Source organism: Malaclemys terrapin, chromosome 8 (assembly GCF_027887155.1).
Source record: "Malaclemys terrapin pileata isolate rMalTer1 chromosome 8, rMalTer1.hap1, whole genome shotgun sequence".
Classification (NCBI taxonomy): Eukaryota; Metazoa; Chordata; order Testudines; family Emydidae; genus Malaclemys; species Malaclemys terrapin.
Genome location: NC_071512.1, coordinates 108,848,851 through 108,868,463, shown reverse-complemented (window position 1 = coordinate 108,868,463; position 19,613 = coordinate 108,848,851). Strand labels below are relative to the sequence as shown.

The window sequence follows — 19,613 nt, the reverse complement described above, 5'->3', positions numbered from 1 at the left end:
CAGCCCACCCTGCCTGGGGAGGGCAGGAACATGGCAGAGTGGCCCATGGCCCCTTCATGCACACAGAGTTTGGAGGGGAGGATGACTAATCTCCACCCCTCCCCTGTTCTTCTGGGGCCAGAGCTCCCATGACTCCTACCCAGGGCAGCATGAGTTGTTGGGGAGCCTAGAGGTGACTGAGGGCTGGAGACTACCCCCACAGGCCTGTTCTGTATTGATGCTGGATCTGGGCCCCTCTCTCCCAGAGGGGTTAAGCTGTGGGAATGGTCCAGGAGGGCCTTGGCTCCCCCGTGGACTTCCTCCTCAAGCCCATCTCCTGCTGATGGGAGGAGAGCATCCCTCTGGGGATGAGGAGCCAACCACTGGCTCGTCTGAGCCGAGAAGGCGACCATAAGAATGGCCATACTGAGTCAGACCAAAAGTCCATCTAGCCCAGTCTCCTGTCTTCTGATAATGGCCAATGCCAGGTGCCCCAGAGGGAATGAACAGAACAGGGAATCATCAAGTGATCCATCCCCTGTCGCCCATTCCCAGCTCCTGGCAAACAGAGGCTTGGGACACCATCCCTGCCCATCCTGGCTAATAGACATTGATGGACCTATCCTCCGTGAATTTATCTAGTTCTTTTTTGAACTCTGTTATAGTCTTGGCCTTCACAACATCCTCTGGCAAGAAGTTCCACAGGTTGACTCTGCATTGTGTGAAAAAATATTTCGTTTTGTTTGTTTTAAACTGCTGCCTATTAATTTCATTTGGTGACCCCTAGCTCGTGTTATGAGGAGGAGTAAATAACACTTCCTTATTCACTTTCTCCACACCAGTCATGATTTTATAGACCTCTATCTATCCCCCCTTAGTCGTCTCTTTTCCAAGCTGAAAAGTCCCAGTGTTATTAATCTCTCCTCCTACGGCAGCCGTTCCATACCCCTAATCATTTTTGTTGCTCTTTTCTGAACCTTTTCCAAGTCCAATATATCTTTTTTGAGATGGGGCCGCCACATCTGCACACAGTATTCGAGATGTAGGTGTACCATGGATTTATATAGAGGCAATAGGATATTTTCTGTCTATTATCTATCCCTTTCCTAATGATTCCCAACGTTCTGTTCACTTTAGACTGCCGCTGCATATTGCGTGGATGTTTTCAGAGAATTATCCACAATGACTCCCAAGATCTTTCTTGAGTGGTAATATCTAATTTAGACCCCATCATTTTATATGTATAGTTGGGATTATGTTTTCCAATGTGCATTAATTTGCATTTCTCAACATTTGAATTTCGTCTGCCATTTTGTTGCCCAGTCACCCAGTTTAGTAGCTTTTTGCAGTCTGCCTGGAACTTAACTATCTTGAGTAGTTTTGTATTATCTGCAAATTTTGCCACCTCCCTGTTTACCCCTTTTTCCAGATCACTTATGAATATGTTGAATAGGACTGGGCCCAGTACAGATCCCTGGGGGACACCACCATTTACCTCTCTCCATTCTGAAAACTGACCGTTTGTTCCTATCCTTTGTTTTCTATCTTTTAACCAGTTACTTTTAACCAGAGACTTGGCCGTGTGATGGGAGGGAGGGAAGGAGAGACCATCTTCTGGCAGGGGACAGGGCCTGTGGGGTGGGTGAATGTTTCCTTGTACCTGATGCAAGCTCTCTTCTGCTGACAGGTACGTGAACACCCTACTGAAGCTCATCCCCCCCGTGCTGGGCCTCCAGGAGCAGCTGCGCCAGGCTGTCCAGGGTGGAGACATGGAGACGTCGCATGGGATCTGCCGTATTGCTGTGGCCCTGGGAGAGAACCATTCCCGGTGAGTTGGGGATCCAAGGGCTTGGCGCTGCCTTGGAAGCGCCCATGCTCTTGTGGAGGGGGAATGTCCGCTTGGATTGATGCCATGATGCCCCCTGGGGATAAGAGAGCAGGTACTTGGTCTCTACTGCGCCCCTCCTCGTCACTGTGGCTGGGCAAATCTGCATGGTGCTGTGTCAGATTTCCTGGGGGGCGAGGGGGAAGGGGGAACGTTGCCTTCAAATGCTGAGCTGAATGGACCATCCCCTGAGATCAGTCTGCTGGCTGGACAGCACATTTGGTAGACCTGCTGCTCCTCCCACCTCGCCTTCTGAGTGTGTATGGAGGAGCCCATGGGACCGGTCATCCTCCCCATCCCCTCCTGAGGCAGCCTGCTGCACTGGTGAGCAGGCCCGTGGGCATACCGGGGCCTACACCTTACCCCGGCTTCTACACTAGAAGGGAATTTTAAGGGGGACTGAGTCCGGACTAGCCATCTGCACCAGCACAGCCTCACTTCAGAGATTGCATCCAGCCACGGTGGCATATCCGTGCTTTCGCTGGGGCTGGGGCTTGGCCTTGCCCTGGGTTCTTATTAGCGCAGGGGCCTGTTGTATTCATTTAGATGGAATATATGGGCCCAAAAAGCCAAAGATGTTAACTAGGGCTGTCAAGCGATTAAAAAAATTAATCACAATTAATCACGCAACTAAAAAAATTAATCGCGCGGTAATAATAGAATACAATTTATTTAAATATTTTTGGATGTTTTCTACATTTTCAAATCTATTGATTTCAATTACAACACAGAATAAAAAGTGTACAGTACTCACTTTATATTTATATTACAAATATTTGCACTGTAAAAAACAAAAGAAATAGTATATTTCAATTCACCTAGTACAAGTACTTTAGTGCAATCTTTATCATGAAAGTTGAACATACAAATATAAAATTGTTTTATTTTTTAAATGCAGTTATTTTTTGTACACAATGTAAAACTTTAGACCCTACAAGTCCACTCAGTCCTACTTCAGCCAATTGCTCAGACAAACAAGTTTGGTTACAAATGCAGGAGATAATGCTGTCCACGTCTTGTTTACAATGTCACTTGAAAGTGAGAACTGGCATTCGCATGGCACTGTTGTAGCCGGCGTCGCAAGATATTTACGTGCCAGATGCGCTAAAGATTCATGTGTCCCTTCATGCTTCAACCACCCTTCCAGAGGACATGCGTCCGTGCTGATGGCGGGTTCTGCTCGATAATGATCCAGAGCAGAGCGGACCGATGCATGTTCATTTTCATCATCTGAGTCAGATGCCAGCAGCAGAAGGTTGATTTTCTTTTTTGGTGGTTCGGGTTCTGTAGTTTCTGTATCAGAGTGTTGCTCTTTTAAGACTTCGGAGAGCATGCTCCACACCTCGTGACTCAGATTTTGGAAGGCACTTCAGATTCTTAAACCCTGGGTCGAGTGCTGTAGCTATTTTTAGAAATCTCACATTGGTCCCTTCTTTGCGTTTTGTCAAATCTGCAGTGAAAGTGTTCTTAAAATGAACAAAATGGTCATCATCCGAGACTCCCATAACATGAAATATATGGCAGAATGTGGGTGAAACAGACCAGGACACATACAATTCTCCCCCAAGGAGTTCAGTCACAAATTTAACACATTTTTTTAACTAGCATCATCAGCATGGAAGCATGTCCTCTGGAATGGTGGCTGAAACATGAAGGGGCACATGAATGTTTAGCATATCTGGCATGTAAATACCTTGCAATGCCGACTACAAAAGTGCCATGCGAATGTCTGTTCTCACTTTCTGGTGACATTGTAAATAAGCAGGCAGCATTATCTCCCATAAATGTAAACAAACTTGTTTGTCTGAGCGATTGGCTGAACAAGAAGTAGGACTGAGTGGACTTGTAGGCTCTAAAGTTTTACATTTTGTTTTTGAGTGCAGTTATGTAACAATAAAACCCTACATTTGTAAGTTGCACTTTTCCTGATAAAGCAGTTGTACTACAGTACTTGTATGAGGTGAATTGAAAAATACTGTTTCTTTTGTTTATCATTTTTATTACAAATATTTGCACTGTAAAAAAGTAATAATATAAAGTGAGCACTGTATACATTGCATTGTGTTGTTGTAATAGAAAGCAATATATTTGAAAATGTAGAAAAACATCCACAAATATTTAATAAATTTCAAATGGTAGTCTATTGTTTAACAGTGTGATTAATCGCGATTAATTTTTTTAATCACAGTTAATTTTTTTTTTTTAGTTAATCGCGTGAGTTAACTGCGATTAAACAACAGACCTAGTGTTAACATAACCCTGAAACTGTCCAGTGTTAAACAAGGGTCAGGGTTTGCTATCCAGAGACCTCAGACTGCTCTGTCCTAAGATAAAGACACCAGGAACAACCCTTCAACCTTTCATTAAAGATACAGGAAAAGAAGGAAAACCAGTTGAAGCCTTTGAAATGTGAAGTATTTAGTCAGGTTTTCGTTGTAACAACATTCCTTGTTTAAGAAGGACCCCACCCCCTCACTCGACAGGCTGGTAGATGGTGTCAGAGACGGGAGTAACTGGCCTTTTGGGGTTAGTGGAGCTGGGCTGGAACTGATGCTGTTGAAGTTTGATCCTGTTTCCTAGAAGATGAAACAAGATGAACACACATGGAAGGGGGAGAGAAAAGAGCAGCAGAGAGAGAGGCTGTAGCTTCTGTCTGTGCTATTGACTCTCTTGCATCCTCACTGCTGGAGAAACACAGGCCCAGCCCACAGTCACATGGATTCACCAAGGGCAAGTCAGGCCTGACTAACCTGATTGCCTTCTATGAGGAGATAACTGGCTCTGTGGATGAGGGGAAAGCAGTGGACGTGTTATTTCTTGACTTTAGCAAAGCTTTTGATACGGTCTCCCACAGTATTCTTGCCAGCAAGTTAAAGTAGTGTGGGCTGGATGATTGGACTATAAGATGGATAGAAAGCTGGCTAGATCGTCGGGCTCAACGGGTAGTGATCAATGGCTCCCTGTCTAGTTGGCAGCTGGTATCAAGTGGAGTGCCCCAAGGGTCAGTTCTGGGGCTGGTTTTGTTCAATAACTTCATTAATGATCTGGAGGATGGCGTGGACTGCACTCTCAGCAAGTTTGCAGATGACGCTGTGATGGGTTGGATCACAGAAACCCACTTGGGAGCTGCCAACTGATGCACCAAGACTACTTCTGCCCCTGCTTTACTGCCCTGTCAGCTTAGGACTTCAGTGCCCTGCCTGATCTGAGCCAGACTTGCTAGCCTGCTGCAAACCCAGACCCAGGTCTGAATCACATCCCCTAACAGCTGTAGGCTTACCTGAAAGCAGCTTACAGAAGTGTTCTTGTCTTTAACACTCAGATGCCTAACTCCCAGTGGGGTCTAAACCCAAATAAATCCGTTTTACCCTGTATAAAGCTTATACAGGGTAAACTCATAAATTGTTCGCCCTCTATAACACCGATAGAAAGATATGCACAGTTGTTTGCCCACTCAGGTATTAACACATACTCTGAGTTAATTAATGAGTAAAAAGTGATTTTATTAAATACAGAAAGTAGGATTTAAGTGGTTTCAGGTTGTAACAGACAGAACAAAGTAAGTCACCAAGCAAAATAAAATAAAACGCACAAATCTATGTCTGATCAAACTGAATACAGATAAGATCCTCACCAGTTCCAGAATGCTCCCTTTTACAGACTAATGTCCTTTTAGCCTGGGTCCAGCAATCACTCACACCCCTTGCAGTCACTGTCTTTTGTTCCAGTTTCTTTTAGGTATCTTTGGGGGTGGAGAGGCTCTCTTTAGCCAGCTGAAGACAAAATGGAGGGGTCTCCCACGGGCTTAAATAGACTTTCTCTTGTGGGTGTAGACCCCCTCCTCTCTCCTATGCAAAGTCCAGCTCCAAGATGGAGTTTTGGAGTCACGTGGGCATGTCACATGTCCATGCATGACTCAGTTTTTACAGGTAGCATCATTGTTTACATGCTACCTTGAACGTCCTCAAGTAGACTTCTTATGTGGATTGGAGCATTCCAAGATCCATTGTCCTTTAAGTGTTTCTTGATTAGGTACTTAATTTCAACATCCCTTTCTCCAGGAACTGACCAAAGGCTCTACTAAGGTTATTTAGAAATCAAGCCAGTACACAGCCAAAATTCATAACGTCGAATACAAAAATGATACATGCATACAAATAGGATTAATACATTCAGTAAATCGTAACCTTTACAGAGATATGTTACATGGAGCATGTAGCATAAAACACACTCTAGTTTGTGTGTGTGTGTGTGTGTGTATACACACACACACACTCTCATAAGCATATTTCCATAAAGCCTTATGGGAGGTACAATCACAGACGCTAACTGGGAGGAGTGGTAGATACGCTGGAGGGTAGGGATAGGATACAGAGGAACCTAAACAAATTGGAGGATTGGGCCAAAGAAACCTGATGAGGTTCAATAAGGACAAGTGCAGAGTCCTGCACTTAGGACGGAAGAATCCCATGCACTGCTACAGACTAGGGACCGAGTGGCTAGGCAGCAGTTCTGCAGAAAAGGACCTAGGAGTTACAGTGGACGAGAAGCTGGATATGAGTCAACTGTGTGCCCTTATTGCCAAGAAGGCTAATAGCATTTTGGGCTGTATAAGTAGGGGCATTGCCAGCAGATTGAGGGATGTGATCATTCCCCTCTATTCGACATGGGTGAGGCCTCATCAGGAGTACTGTGTCCAGTTTTGGGCCCCACACTACAAAAAGGATGTGGAAAAATTGGAGAGAGTCCAGCGGAGGGCAACAAAAATGATTAGGGGGGTGGAGCACATGATTTATGAGGAGAGGCTGAGGGAACTGGGATTGTTTAGTCTGCAGAAGAGAAGAATGAGGGGGGATTTGATAGCTGCTTTTAACTACCTGAAAGGGAGTTTCAAAGAGGATGGATCTAGACTGTTCTCTGTGGTACCTGATGACAGAACAAGGAGCAATGGTCTCAAGTTGCAGTGGGGGAGGTCTAGGTTGGATATTAGGAAACACTATTTCACTAGGAGGGTGGTGAAGCACTGGAATGGGTTACCTAGGGAGGTGGTGGAATCTCCTTCCTTGGAGGTTTTTAAGGCCCGGCTTGACAAAGCCCTGGCTGGGATGATTTAGTTGAGGATTGGCCCTGCTTTGAGCAGGGGGTTGGACTAGATGACCTCCTGAGGTCCCTTCCAACCCTGATATTCTATGATTCTTATCAGCCACTCCAAGGCCTGGCAAACTGGTACCAGCATCGGGCTATTTAGGGCATTGATTTTAGTTGCTTCTCTAGTCACAAGCTTTCAACAGTGCTGCAGAATAGACAGTATTGGCCGGCTCAGCCAAACTCTGCTGAGCCAGAAGGCAAAAGGAGAGCTATAGGAGAGAGAAGAAATAGAATGGGATGAGAAAGTATACATGTGGGGTATGAGAGTCTCCATCCCAGGTGGTTGGGAGTTTAGCCAGAACCATTAGAGACAGAGGTGGCAATGTCATCTGGGTGCCTCTCTCTGGATGTCTCTCAGGCCCAGGATGACAAAAGCCCTCCCCTCCCCCCAATGTTAGGGTAGATCCTGGGATCCCAGGAGATGGTGGGAGTGGCAGCCATGATAAAGCTTGCTGCAGCAATTGTGAGTAGACCGCTTATTCTTCTGCTGATGATTTTCCCCCAGAGGCTTTTCTCTGCAGGCACCTGAAGGGAGTGGTATGTGGAATAGCCCATCCCCTCTTTATTTTGTTCACCAATTAGGCCTAATTTCTGATACACCCATTTTGGCCTTTGATTTCCGGTCCCGCACTGTTCTCGTGTACCAGCCGTGGTGTTAACACGGTCGAGTTCCATCAAGGGGCCTTTTTGTTTGGACTAGTTCAGGCTACCTTGCTGTTGGCGCCTTTCCCCAGCAGTGTTTGTAGTGGCGGGCTATTGACATTTTGTAACTTCCACTCACTTCTTCTGTGGGTCCAGTTCTCACAACAGTCCTGGTGCTCTCTTTTGTCCCCCCAGAGCCCTGCTGGACCAGGTGCAGCATTGGCAGAGCTTCCTGGCACTGGTCAACATGATCATGTTCTGCACGGGTATCCCCGGGCACTACCCTGTCAACGAAACCACCAGCTCCCTGACGCTCACCTTCTGGTACACGCTGCAGGTGAGTGACTGTCCTCATGCAATGGCAGAGCTGTGGGCAAGTGGGCACCTGGCCGGGTCACTGCCATGCTCCCTGGCTCTATTAGCACCTCAGAGCTCACACTGCAGCCCTGCATCTGTTTGGAGGGGTGGCAGGGGTGGGGGGCGAGAGCTGGGAGTCCTGCCCTCCCCAGGCATGGATTGCACTGGGCGATGTTGCAGTTGCAACTAAATGTGGCTTGGTGGCAGAGCTGGGGATGGCTGGGGGGGCCGTGCGTGCAGGAACACACGTACACTGCTCTCTGGCCCAGGGTCGCTGCTGTGTGAGCTAGAACACTGGGCGTTCCCCCACCCCATGGTCCCAGGCATGTCAGGGGAGCTCAGTGGCCGTTGGCTTGGTGAGGGGCTGCGACAGATGGGTATTGGGCTTCCTGCTCGTTTATGGCTCGAGTGCTGCACCCAGGCCTCTTCCCCGCCATGTGACTGTCTGAAACAGGCTCTTTTCCCCACAGTACTGCCCCCGTCGGGGTGTGGCTAAGCAGAGCTGGGAACCGAGCCCGGCTCCAGCCGGGAGAACTGACTGGGGCACGTCACCGGTCAGCCATGGCAGAGGAGAGGCTGCTGCTGTTCCCTTTCCCTAGCCCCCTCCCCCATGCCAGCCCAAACCCATGCACCTGTTCTAGTGCAGGGCAGGGGGGCCACAGGTCTGCTTGTCCTTCGTAGAACTCCTGCCCTGGCTGCCAGAACTTGCGGAGAGGCGCTTGGTGTGTGCCAGCCGGGGGCTCTCTGGGCAGTCCTGTCCTCTAAGTGTCTGCCTCCTTGCAGCTCTGCATGGCCAAAGTTTGGCCCCAGCAGTTCGAAGCCATCGCAGGAGGTTAGCTTAGGAACATAGGCCCTGTGGCTCGGTTGCCCCACCCCCACATTCCCTTGGGGTCTGAGCTGAAAGGAGAGCCCAAGCACTTCCAGGACCTCATTAGCATGGCTAATTAAAACTTCACACTCCAGCTTTGCCCAACAGCAGGCCTGATTGTCCAGCCCCTGGCTGTGTCTCTGGGTGCCAGCTGCAGAGGGAGCTGGGGTGACACATTATCTGTTATTGGGCCTGCAGTTCTGTCTTCTCCAACATTGAAGACGCTTCTGGCTTGGCCTCCAGCAGCACCGCCTGTCTCCTGGAGCCGGCCTGTTAGAATCTGATGGCCTTAACCCTGGGCTGTTGGGGTCGGTGCAGGTGGCATAGCTAGTGGACAGGGCTGGAGTTTGCTATAGGTCTCCCTCCTCCTGGGCTTTTTGCCATCCCCCTTTTCCTTGTGATGTCACATCAGCTCAATGCAGAGGCGCCAGGCCTTAGAGCCTTCCACACCCTGGCAGGCTTCACTGACTCCCCCACCCTGTGTGTGCCCTTCCCTTCCTCTGCCCCAGCATCTTCGCTCCGATGAGAACAGTCAAATGAAAAAAAACCATTCAATTATATCACGTAATGGCAGATAGCTGAAAAGTTACATGTTTTTAAAGTGCTTATATACCAGTGCTAGGAGTCTAAATAATACGATGGGTAAGCTAGAGTGCCTCGTATTCAATGAGGATATTGATATAAGAGGCATCACAGAAACTTGGTGGAATGAGGATAATCAATGGGACACAGTAATACCAGGGTACGAAATCTAGCAGAAGGACAGAACAGGTCGTGCTGGTGGGGGAGTGACACTATATGTGAAAGATAGTGTAGAATCAAATGAAGTAAAAATCTTAAATGAACCAAACTGTACCATAGAATCTCTATGGATAGTAATTCTGTGCTTGAATAATACGACTATAGCAGTAGGGCTGTATTACCGACTACCTGACCAGGATGGTGATAATGACTGAGATGCTCAGGGAGATTAGAGAGGCTATTAAAGTTTAAAAACTCACTAATGATGGGGGATTTCAGCTATCCCCATATTGACTGGGTGCCTGTCACCTCAGGACGGGATGAAGAGAGAAAATTTCTAGACACCATTAATGACTGCTTCTTGGAGTAGCTAGTCCTGGAACCTGCAAGAGGAGAGGCAATTCTTGATTTAGTCTGAAGTGGAGCACAGGATCTGGTCCAAGAGGTGAATATAGCTGGACCACTTGGTAATAGTGACCATAATATAATTAAATTTAACATCCCTGTGGCGGGGAAAACACCACAGTGGCCCAACCGGAAACTATTTCACTAGGAGGGTGGTGAAGCACTGGAATGGGTTACCTAGGGAGGTGGTGAAATCTCCTTCCTTAGAGGTTTTTAAGGTCAGGCTTGACAAAGCCCTGGCTGGGATGATTTAGTTGGGGATTGGCCCTGCTTTGAGCAGGGGGTTGGACTAGATACCTCCTGAGGTCCCTTCCAACCCTGAGATTCTATGACAAGGTCCCTCACCAAGGCTCTTAAGCAAAGTAAGCTGACATGGGATAAGAGGGAAGGTTCTTTCAAGGATCAGTAACTGGTTAAAAGATAGAAAACAAAGGGTAGGAATAAATGGTCAGTTTTCAGAATGGAGAGAGGTAAATGGTGTCCCCCAGGGATCTGTTCTGGGCCCAGTCCCATTCAACATATTCATAAATGATCTGGAAAAGGGGTAAACGGTGTGGTTGCAAAATTTGCAGATGATACAAAACTACTCAAGATAGTTAAGTCCCAGGCAGACTGCGAAGAGCTACAAAGGGATCTCACAAAACTGGGTGCCTGGGCAACAAAATGGCAGATAAAATTCAGTATTGATAAATGCAAAGTAATGCACATTGGAAAACATGATCCCAACTATACATATAAAATGATGGGGTCTAAATTAGCTGTTACCGCTCAAGAAATTGGAGTCATTGTGGATAGTTCTCTGAAAACATCCACTCAATATGCAGTGGCAGTCAAAAAAGCAAACAGAATGGTGAGAATCATTAAGAAATGGATAGATAATAAGACAGAAAATATTATATTGCCTCTGAATAAATCCATGGTACGCCCACATCTTGAATACTGCATGCAGATGTGGTCGCCCCATCTCAAAAAAGTTATATTGGACTTGGAAAAGGTTCAGAAAAGGACAACAAAAATGATTGGGGTATGGAACGGCTGCCGTATGAGGAGAGATTAATCGGACTGGGACTTTCCAGCTTGGAAAAGAGACGACTAAGGGGGGATATGATAGAGGTCTATAAAATCATGACTGATGTGGAGAAAGTTAAATAAGGAAGTGTTATTTACTCCTCATAACACAAGAACTAGGGGTAGCCATATGAAATTAATAGGCAGCAGGTTTAAAACAACCAAAATGAAATATTTTTTCACACAATGCAGAGTCAACCTGTGGAACTCCTTGCCAGTGGATGTTGTGAAGGCCAAGACTATAACAGGGTTCAAAAAGGAACTAGATAAGTTCATGGAGGATAGGTCCCTCAATGGCTATTAGCCAGGATGGGCAGGGATGGTGTCCCTAGCCTCTGTTTGCCAGAAGCTGGGAATGGGCGACAGGGGATGGATCACTTGATGATTCCCTGCTCTGTTCATTCCCTCTGGGGCACCTGGCATTGGCCAGTGTCAGAAGACAGGAGACTGGGCTAGATGGACCTTTGGTCTGACCCAGTATGGCCGTTCTTATGTTCTTCTGAATCCTCCACATCCCCAGGACCAGTTGTGGGGTGAGCCGATGACTGGGGCAGCTGTCTAGGCATCCCTGGCGAAGGAAGGAGTGGTTTTACTGGTGGTTCCTTGGCCTCCTTTAGCACACAGCCAGCGGCATTGTTTTTGTCACTGGCGTATCGTGGCTAGGCTGAGCCTGCCAGGCTTCGGCGCTCAGCCCCCCCAGTGATAGGGCTGGTGAAGAACCTGCACAGGATGGTGAGAGCCCTGCTGGTCACTTGTGATCTGAGCCCAGGGTTCAGAGATCCCCTGCCACTCCCAGCCCCCTGTGCTGCCATGTTGGCCAGTACCTCTATGCCGAAGCAGGGAGCACAGCTCCTAACTCCCCAAGTAGTGCCTGCCGTGCATCCTTGGGCCAGGAGCTCCCCACTGCTGTCACGAACAGACTGCCTGAGGCCAGCCCAGGGAACTTGGGAGGCCGCTGTGACCTGGAGCTCCGGCTGATGGCCGAGCTCCTTGGCCTGATCTCTCTGTGGCTGCTGCGTGGAGGCAGAGCACAAACGCACAGGGCCATGAGGCTGTGTCCCTGCTGGTTGACGTGTCCTAGCCACTCTGCAGTGCAAGCCGCTTCCCTTGCGTGGCAGCGAGGAGAGACAAGGGTCCCTCAGTGGCGCGGAGTTAACCCTGGACTGGGATGTGCCCTGGTGTCTGCCTGCTGTGGGAATATGGCACGTTGCAGGCAATCTCTGCATCTCTCCAGAAGACAGCCGCCTAACACCCCTTAGCGCTGTGCTCAGGCACTGGGGTCTGTGCTGACTGCTGGGCGAGCGCCCTAGCCTGCAGCTCCCATGGCATTCACCAGGCACCAGCCCCTCTTAGCTGGCGTCACATGAGATCACAGCCCACGTCTTGCTGTGGAGTGGGCGTGGGGAGAGCCCGTGGCTCTGTCGGGCTTTGCTGGGAGTGGAGCTGAGCAAACGCTCCTGTCTGCCTCTGTCCCCCGCTGGAAAGCGGCAGCAGAATGTCACCACCAAGGTAATGGTCCAACCTCTGTGCTCCTTCCTTTGCTTTCTGCTCTGCAGCTGCCAAGGTGCTGCTGATTGTGGGCAGGGGGAAGGAGGGTTGTCAGCTCAGTGCTGGCCGCTCTGACGCCAGCCAGGGCTCAGCCAAGTGGCTGGTCTCCAGGCAGCCCCGAGGGAGAGCGTGGAACCCTTGACCTTTACTCTGAGTCCACGTCAGCCCCTGCTGTCACTCAAGGAGCAGGGAATTCTCGGGGCTTGGGTCTGAGGCTGCTGTGGGGAGGAGGAAGTCGCCCCCTTCCTGGGGCAGTCGGCTGGGTCTTGTGAGCCTTCCCTGAAAGCATTGGCTAAGCAGGGTTTGCATGCGGGGGAGTGTGCGCCCTGGATCCCAAGCCCGGAGCCCAATGAAGAGCATGCCAGGCGGTGTGACATGGACCATGCTGTGGGCTGTGAAGGCCAGCAGGTCTGCCACGGCCCTTGCATCTCCTCCAGGGACACGGCCCCAAGAGCTATCCCTGGCTGGGGCAGGGCTGGGGCTCCATCAAGTTCTGCCCAGGCCCTGCCAGCCCCTGGAGGGGCCTGTTCCTCACGGTGTTGGTGAATCTGAGGGCTCCCAGGATGTCAGTGCTGTTGGACCCAGAGGTGGGCTGCCTCCTCCTCTCTGAGGTGTGGTTTGTTCCTGCCCTCTAGGACGACATCCTGTCCTTCGAGCCGGACAAGCAGGCCGTGTACCAGCAGGTTTACCGGCCCGTCTACTTCCAGCTGGTGGACGTGCTGCTGCACAAAGCGCAGTTCCCCTCCGACGAGGAGTACGGGTTCTGGTCCTCGGACGAGAAGGAGCAGTTCCGGATCTACAGGTAGGTTGGGGCCATGCCCTGGGGGGTGCCAACGCCCCTCCCTGCCTGGAATCGTCTCCCCTGGGGGTGATAGGAGGCGAGCATGCTGTCCTGTACCCTGAGGGGCCGTGTGCATGTCAGGCAGCAGATGGCATGGGATAACCACCTGTCTGGAGGGGTGGCCTGACCTCCAGGGAATGCAGAGCCACCGGGGGATCCCTGTGGATAGTCAGTGGGCACTTTGCTTCCTCGGGGAGGAATGTGGCGTGAACCTCTCTGGGGACCACGAATGGCTCTCTTGGGGGAGGGGCTGCGGGAGTGGGTTGGGGTTTGGAGCTGATCTCGGGGTGCTGACGGCTCAGAGCACCTCCAGAAGCGGCTGGGAGATGGTAGAGCAGTCTGTGACGGGCGGGGCAGTGCTCAGTGGTGTGATTCAGGGGGGTGGAGGCACTGCCCCCCTGTTGCGGAGTGTGGGGGAGTTAGGGCCCTGCACCCCTCTTCCCGAGATTCACTGCGACTCTCAACCAGCCAGTAAAGCAGAAGGTTTATTTAAGGACAGGAACACAGTCTCAAGCAGAGCGTGTAGGTACGACCAGACCCCCTCAATTAGGTCCCTCTGGGAGGTTCAGGGAGCTTAGACCCCAGCTTGGGGTTCCCTGCGTTGCACCACCCAGCCCAAACCGAAACTAAACTCCCAACTCCTCCCGAAACTAAACTCCCAACTCCTCCCGCTGCTCCTCTCCTTTGTTCAGTCTCCTGGGCAGAAGGTGTTAATTCTCCCCACCCCCGTTCCTGGCTCAGGTTACAGCTCAGGTAGCTTCCTTCAAGGGAAGTCCCCCCTCCTCACTGCAATCCCCCTGCAACATTCCCAGGTCAAATCTGCCCTGCTCCCTGCTCCGTCACATCTCTCCCCCCTTCGAGACTGAACTGAGCGGGGTCACTCTGACCAGTGACCTGGGGAAGTTCAGGGCTCCCTCTCCGGGACAATGCGTCCGCTATCAGGTTGTCACGTCCCTTCACATGGACCACGTCCATGTCATAATCCTGCAGGAGCAGGCTCCACCTCAGGAGCTTGGCGTTGGCTCCTTTCATCTGGTGCAGCCAGGTCAGGGGAGAGTGGTCGGTGTGCACGGTGAAGTGACGCCCAAAGAGATATGGCTCTAGTTTCTTGAGGGCCCACACCATGGCCAGGCATTCCTTCTCGATGGCCGCGTAGTTCTGCTCCCGGGGTAGCAACTTCTTGCTCAGGTACACGATGGGGTGTCTCTCCCCCTTTTCATCCTCCTGCATTAACACCGCCCCCAGTCCTGTGTCTGAGGCGTCGGTGAACACCATAAAGGGCTTGTCAAAGTCTGGGTTTGCCAGAACTGGGCCACTGACCAGAGCCTCCTGGCACTCCTCGGTCCAGACCACTTTGTCTGGCTTCCCCTTCTTGCACAGCTCAGTGATGGGGGCGGCTATGGCGCTAAAGTGGGGCACGAACCTCCGATAGTACCCTGCCATCCCAATAAAGGCTTGGACCTGCTTTTTGGTTTGAGGAGCGGGCCAGTCTCTGATCACCTCCACTTTGGCTGGTTCCGGCTTTAGGCAGCCGCTTCCCACCCGGTGGCCTAGGTAGGATACCTCAGCCATCCCCACCTTGCACTTCTCCGGTTTTACGGTCAGCCCAGCCTTCTGGAGTCGGTCCAGCACTTGTCTAACCTGGGACACGTGGTCCTCCCAGGTCTGGCTAAAGACACAGATGTCATCGATATACGCCATGGCAAAACTCTCCATCCCCCTCAGTAGCTGATCCACCAGGCGCTGGAAGGTGGCCGGCGCTCCCTTGAGGCCGAAGGGCAGGGTCAGGAACTCATAGAGCCCCAGAGGGGTGACAAAGGCCGATTTCAGCCTGGCATCTGCATCCAGTGGCACTTGCCAATAGCCCTTTGTAAGATCCATGGTGGTAAGGTACCGAGCACCTCCCAGCTTGTCTAGGAGCTCGTCCGGCCTGGGCATGGGGTAGGCATCGGCTACAGTGATGGCATTGAGCTTCCGATAGTCCACACAGAACCGGATCGACCCGTCCTTTTTGGGGACCAGCACCACCGGCGAGGCCCAAGGGCTGGAAGACGGCTGGATCACCCCCAAAGCCAGCATGTCATTGACCTCTCTTTCCAGGTCCTGAGCAGTTTTCCCTGTGGCTCGGAAGGGGGAGCATTTTATAGGCGGGTGCGATCCTGTCTGCACCCGGTGGATAGTCAGATTAGTGCGTCCAGGCTGGTAGGAAAACAGTTGTTGGTACAGATGCAGCACCCCTCCGATCTCAGCTCGCTGGGCAGGGGTTAGCCGATCAGAGAGGGGAATTGTTTCCAGGGGGGAGCCAACTCTTGTCCCAGGGAATAGATCTACTAAAGGGTCATCTCCCTGCCCCTCCCACTGTCCACACACGGCCAACACCATATTCCCCCTGTCATAATATGGCTTCATCATATTCACATGGTACACCCGGTGGTGGTGTGCCCGGTTCGACAGCTCCACCACATAGTTTACCTCGTTTAGTTGCTTGACAACCTTGAAGGGCCCTTCCCAGGCGGCCTGGAGTTTGTTTTTCCTCACGGGGATGAGGACCATCACCTGATCCCCAGCGGCGAAGGCACGGGCCCGTGCTGTGCGGTCATACCAGACTTTCTGCTTCCTCTGGGCTCTGGCCAGATTCTCCCTGGCCAGGCCCATGAGCTCGGCAAGTCGTTCCCGGAAGGTCAGGACATACTCCACCACCGACTCTCCGTCAGGAGTGGCCTTCCCCTCCCATTCGTCTCTCATCAGGTCCAGGGGCCCCCTTACCCGCCTTCCATATAGCAGTTCGAAAGGCGAAAACCCGGTAGACTCCTGGGGTACCTCCCTGTACGCAAACAGCAGGTGAGGTAAGTACTTGTCCCAGTCCTGCGGGTGCTGATTCGTAAATGTTTTCAGCATCATTTTTAGCGTCCCATTGAACCTCTCCACCAGCCCGTTGGATTGGGGGTGATATGCTGAGGCCCAGTTGTGCCGGACCCCACATCTCTCCCACAAGCACCGGAGTAGGGCCGACATGAAGTTGGACCCTTGGTCCGTCAAGACTTCCTTGGGGAACCCCACTCGGCTGAAAATGGTCAGCAGCGCATCCGCCACAGTGTCTGCTTCAATGGACGATAAGGGCACTGCCTCGGGGTAGCGGGTGGCGAAATCTACCACCACCAGGATGTATTTCTTCCCAGACCGGGTCGTCTTGCTGAGAGGTCCCACTATGTCCATGGCCACCTTCTGGAAAGGCTCCTCTATGATGGGCAAAGGTCTCAATGCTGCCTTCCCCTTGTCCCGGGCCTTCCCCACCCTCTGGCAGGGGTCACAGGATCGGCAGTACTGCCGGACGTTGGTGAAGACCCCGGGCCAGTAAAAGTTCTGTAGCAGCCTCTGCCTGGTGCGCCGGATCCCCTGGTGCCCTGCGAGAGGGATGTCATGGGCCAGGTACAGTAGCTTGTGGCAAAACTTCTGGGGAACCACTAGCTGCCTCCTGATCCCCCACGACTCCACTTCCCCTGGGGGAGCCCACTCTCGGTACAGGAACCCCTTCTCCCACAGGAACCTCTCCTTGCATCCTCTCCTCATGGTCTGTACCACACTGAGGTCAGCCAGGCCCCTTAGCTTCCGCAGGGAGGGGTCCTTCTGCAACTCGGCCTGGAACTCGGCGGCTGGGGAAGGGATGGGGACCTGCTCCCTCTAGTCGGCTGGGTCGGAAGCCCCAGCCACCCCGAGGCCTGTCCTTGGGTGTTCCCTCCCCACCTGGGAAGGGTTCGGTGCCTCCGGTGGGACATCCTTCCCAAGGTCAGGGCGTAGTGCCCCTCGCCGGCTCTGGCTACGGGTCACGACTAAGGCGGTCTGGGGGCTGCTTGGCCAGTCCTCTAGGTCCCCCCCCCATCAACACCTCAGTGGGCAAATGGTGGTGCACTCCCACGTCCTTGGGGCCCTCCTTGGCCCCCCATTTCAGGTGTACCCTCGCTACGGGAACCTTGAATGGGGTCCCGCCCACCCCGGTCAGGGTCAGGAAGGTGTTGGGCACCACCCAATCTGGGGCCACCACCTCGGGCCGGGCCAGTGTCACCTCTGCGCCCGTGTCCCAGTATCCATAAACTTTCTTCCCATCCACCTCCAGGGGAACAAGGCACTCGCTCCGCAGGGACAGCCCCGCGCCAACCCTGTAAACGGAGAACTTTGAATCCGGAGCATCTGGCCCCCCAGAGAAGCTGGCCTGGGGCCCTTCTCTCTCTTGAGCAGTTGATAAGCTGCCAGCCCCTCTTGCGTGAGAAGCCTGCCCCTCGTCCGTCTGGGCCTCTACCAAGTTAACCCGGTGCGGGTTCGGTCTGCTCAGTCTGTCTTTGAGCTTGGGGCACTGGGCCCGAACGTGGCCTCTTCGGCCGCAGTAATAGCAGCTCATGTCCCGTGGGTCCCCTCGAGCCGGTCGGTTGTCCCTGATGCTGGGCATTCCCCGTGGGAGGGGATTCCCCATATTCCCCCTTTGGGAGGTCCCAGGGTGACTCTCTCTCTGCATCGCGGCGGGCCTGTTCCTTTGGGGCTCCTCCCTGCCACCCCCTGACCGGCTCTTTACAAACTCATCAGCCAGCTGCCCTGCGTGTCGCGGGTTCTCTGGCTTTCTGTCCACCAACCACAGCCTCAGGTCGGATGGGCACCGCTCATACAGTTGCTCCAGTACCAGCAGTTGAATCAGGTCCTCCTTCGTCTGGGCCCCACCAGCCCACTTGCTGGCGTATCTTTCCATGCGGACGGCTAGTTGCAGATATGAGATCTCAGGGGTTTTATCCTGACTCCGGAACCTTTCCCGGTACATCTCAGGAGTCAGCCCAAACTCACGTAGCAGGGCCTTTTTGAATAGTTCGTAGTCCCCTTTCTCTGCCTCTCCCAGTTGGCGGTACAATGCCACGGATTTGGGGTCCAGTAAGGGGGTAAGGACCCGGAGTCTGTCCGCGGGATCAACCCGGTGCAGCTCGCAGGCCGTCTCAAAGGCCTCCAGGAAGTCATCCATGTCCTCCCGCTCCTTGTATGGGGCCATGATGCACTTATCAAAGCTCCGTGCAGTCCTGGGTCCCCCCTCACTCACCGCAGCCGGGGGTTCGCTGCCCTTCAATCTCGCCAGTTCCAGTTCACGCTGATGCTGTCTCTCATTCTCCTGTCTCTGTCTCTCATTCTCCTCCCGTTCCTGCTGACGCTGTCTCTCTTCATGCTGTCTCTGTTGTTCATGATCCTCCAGCTCTCTCAGTTTTAGCTCTTTCTCCCATTCCAGCCAATTCCGCTCCACGGATGCCGAACGTCGCCGGGAGGATCCCCTGCTGGCCGGGGGGGTCACTGCGCACTCGGTATTTGCTGGGCTCCTCCCCACCCTTCCCCTAGGCATAGGAAGGAGGGGTCTCGGGAAGCCCTCAGCAGCCGGCTGACCACTCCCAGCTGGGACAGACACTGGTGCCTGCGCTGCATTTGCCAGGCTGCTTCCCTGAGACACAGGGATCAGTTAATTCGCGCGATCTTCCGCCTCCAGCTGGGCAATGAGCTGTTCTTTGGTGAGCCTCCCAATGCGCAGCCCCCTCTGCTTGCACAGCTCCACCAGGTCGCTCTTAAGCCGCTTGGCATACATCTTCCTGCTGGCCACTCACCGGCCTGTGTGCTCACAGCTCCCCACAGTTCCCAGGGAGACCCCTAGTGTGCCAGCCCTTCTCGAGGTCACCACCTCTCTGCCAGGGTCGAGCTGCAGACTCCTCCGCCCCTGGGACCACTCGCTGCGATCCCCCCGGGGGACCCTGTTACTGCAAAAGTCCTTCTCGCTGGTCACACACTCTCAGGGGTAATAACCGTCTCTCTCTCACTCTTCAGCACGCCTGGTCCCCGTCAATCCCCCTTCGTTTTACTGCTCCCCAGTCACTTACTGCAGGAAGCGCCGTCCACGGGGTGCAGTAGATCCCACCGCTAACACCAGTTGTTGCGGAGTGTGGGGGAGTTAGGGCCCTGCACCCCTCTTCCCGAGATTCACTGCGACTCTCAACCAGCCAGTAAAGCAGAAGGTTTATTTAAGGACAGGAACACAGTCTCAAGCAGAGCATGTAGGTACGACCAGACCCCCTCAATTAGGTCCCTCTGGGAGGTTCAGGGAGCTTAGACCC

The 19,613-nt window shown here is 52.5% G+C and overlaps 1 protein-coding gene across 3 annotated transcripts in view; it reads left to right on the top strand.

Annotated features, from left to right (window-relative positions):
• IPO13 (importin 13) overlaps positions 1-19,613 on the top strand; it is a 73,173-nt gene that overhangs the window by 27,181 nt on the left and 26,379 nt on the right. For all 3 annotated transcript variants that reach the window (XM_054036954.1, XM_054036953.1, XM_054036955.1), the window contains exons 3-5: positions 1,667-1,807; positions 7,850-7,991; positions 13,277-13,443. In XM_054036954.1, coding sequence (XP_053892929.1) covers positions 1,667-1,807; positions 7,850-7,991; positions 13,277-13,443 — 450 coding nt within the window. The remainder of the gene's footprint in view (positions 1-1,666; positions 1,808-7,849; positions 7,992-13,276; positions 13,444-19,613) is intronic.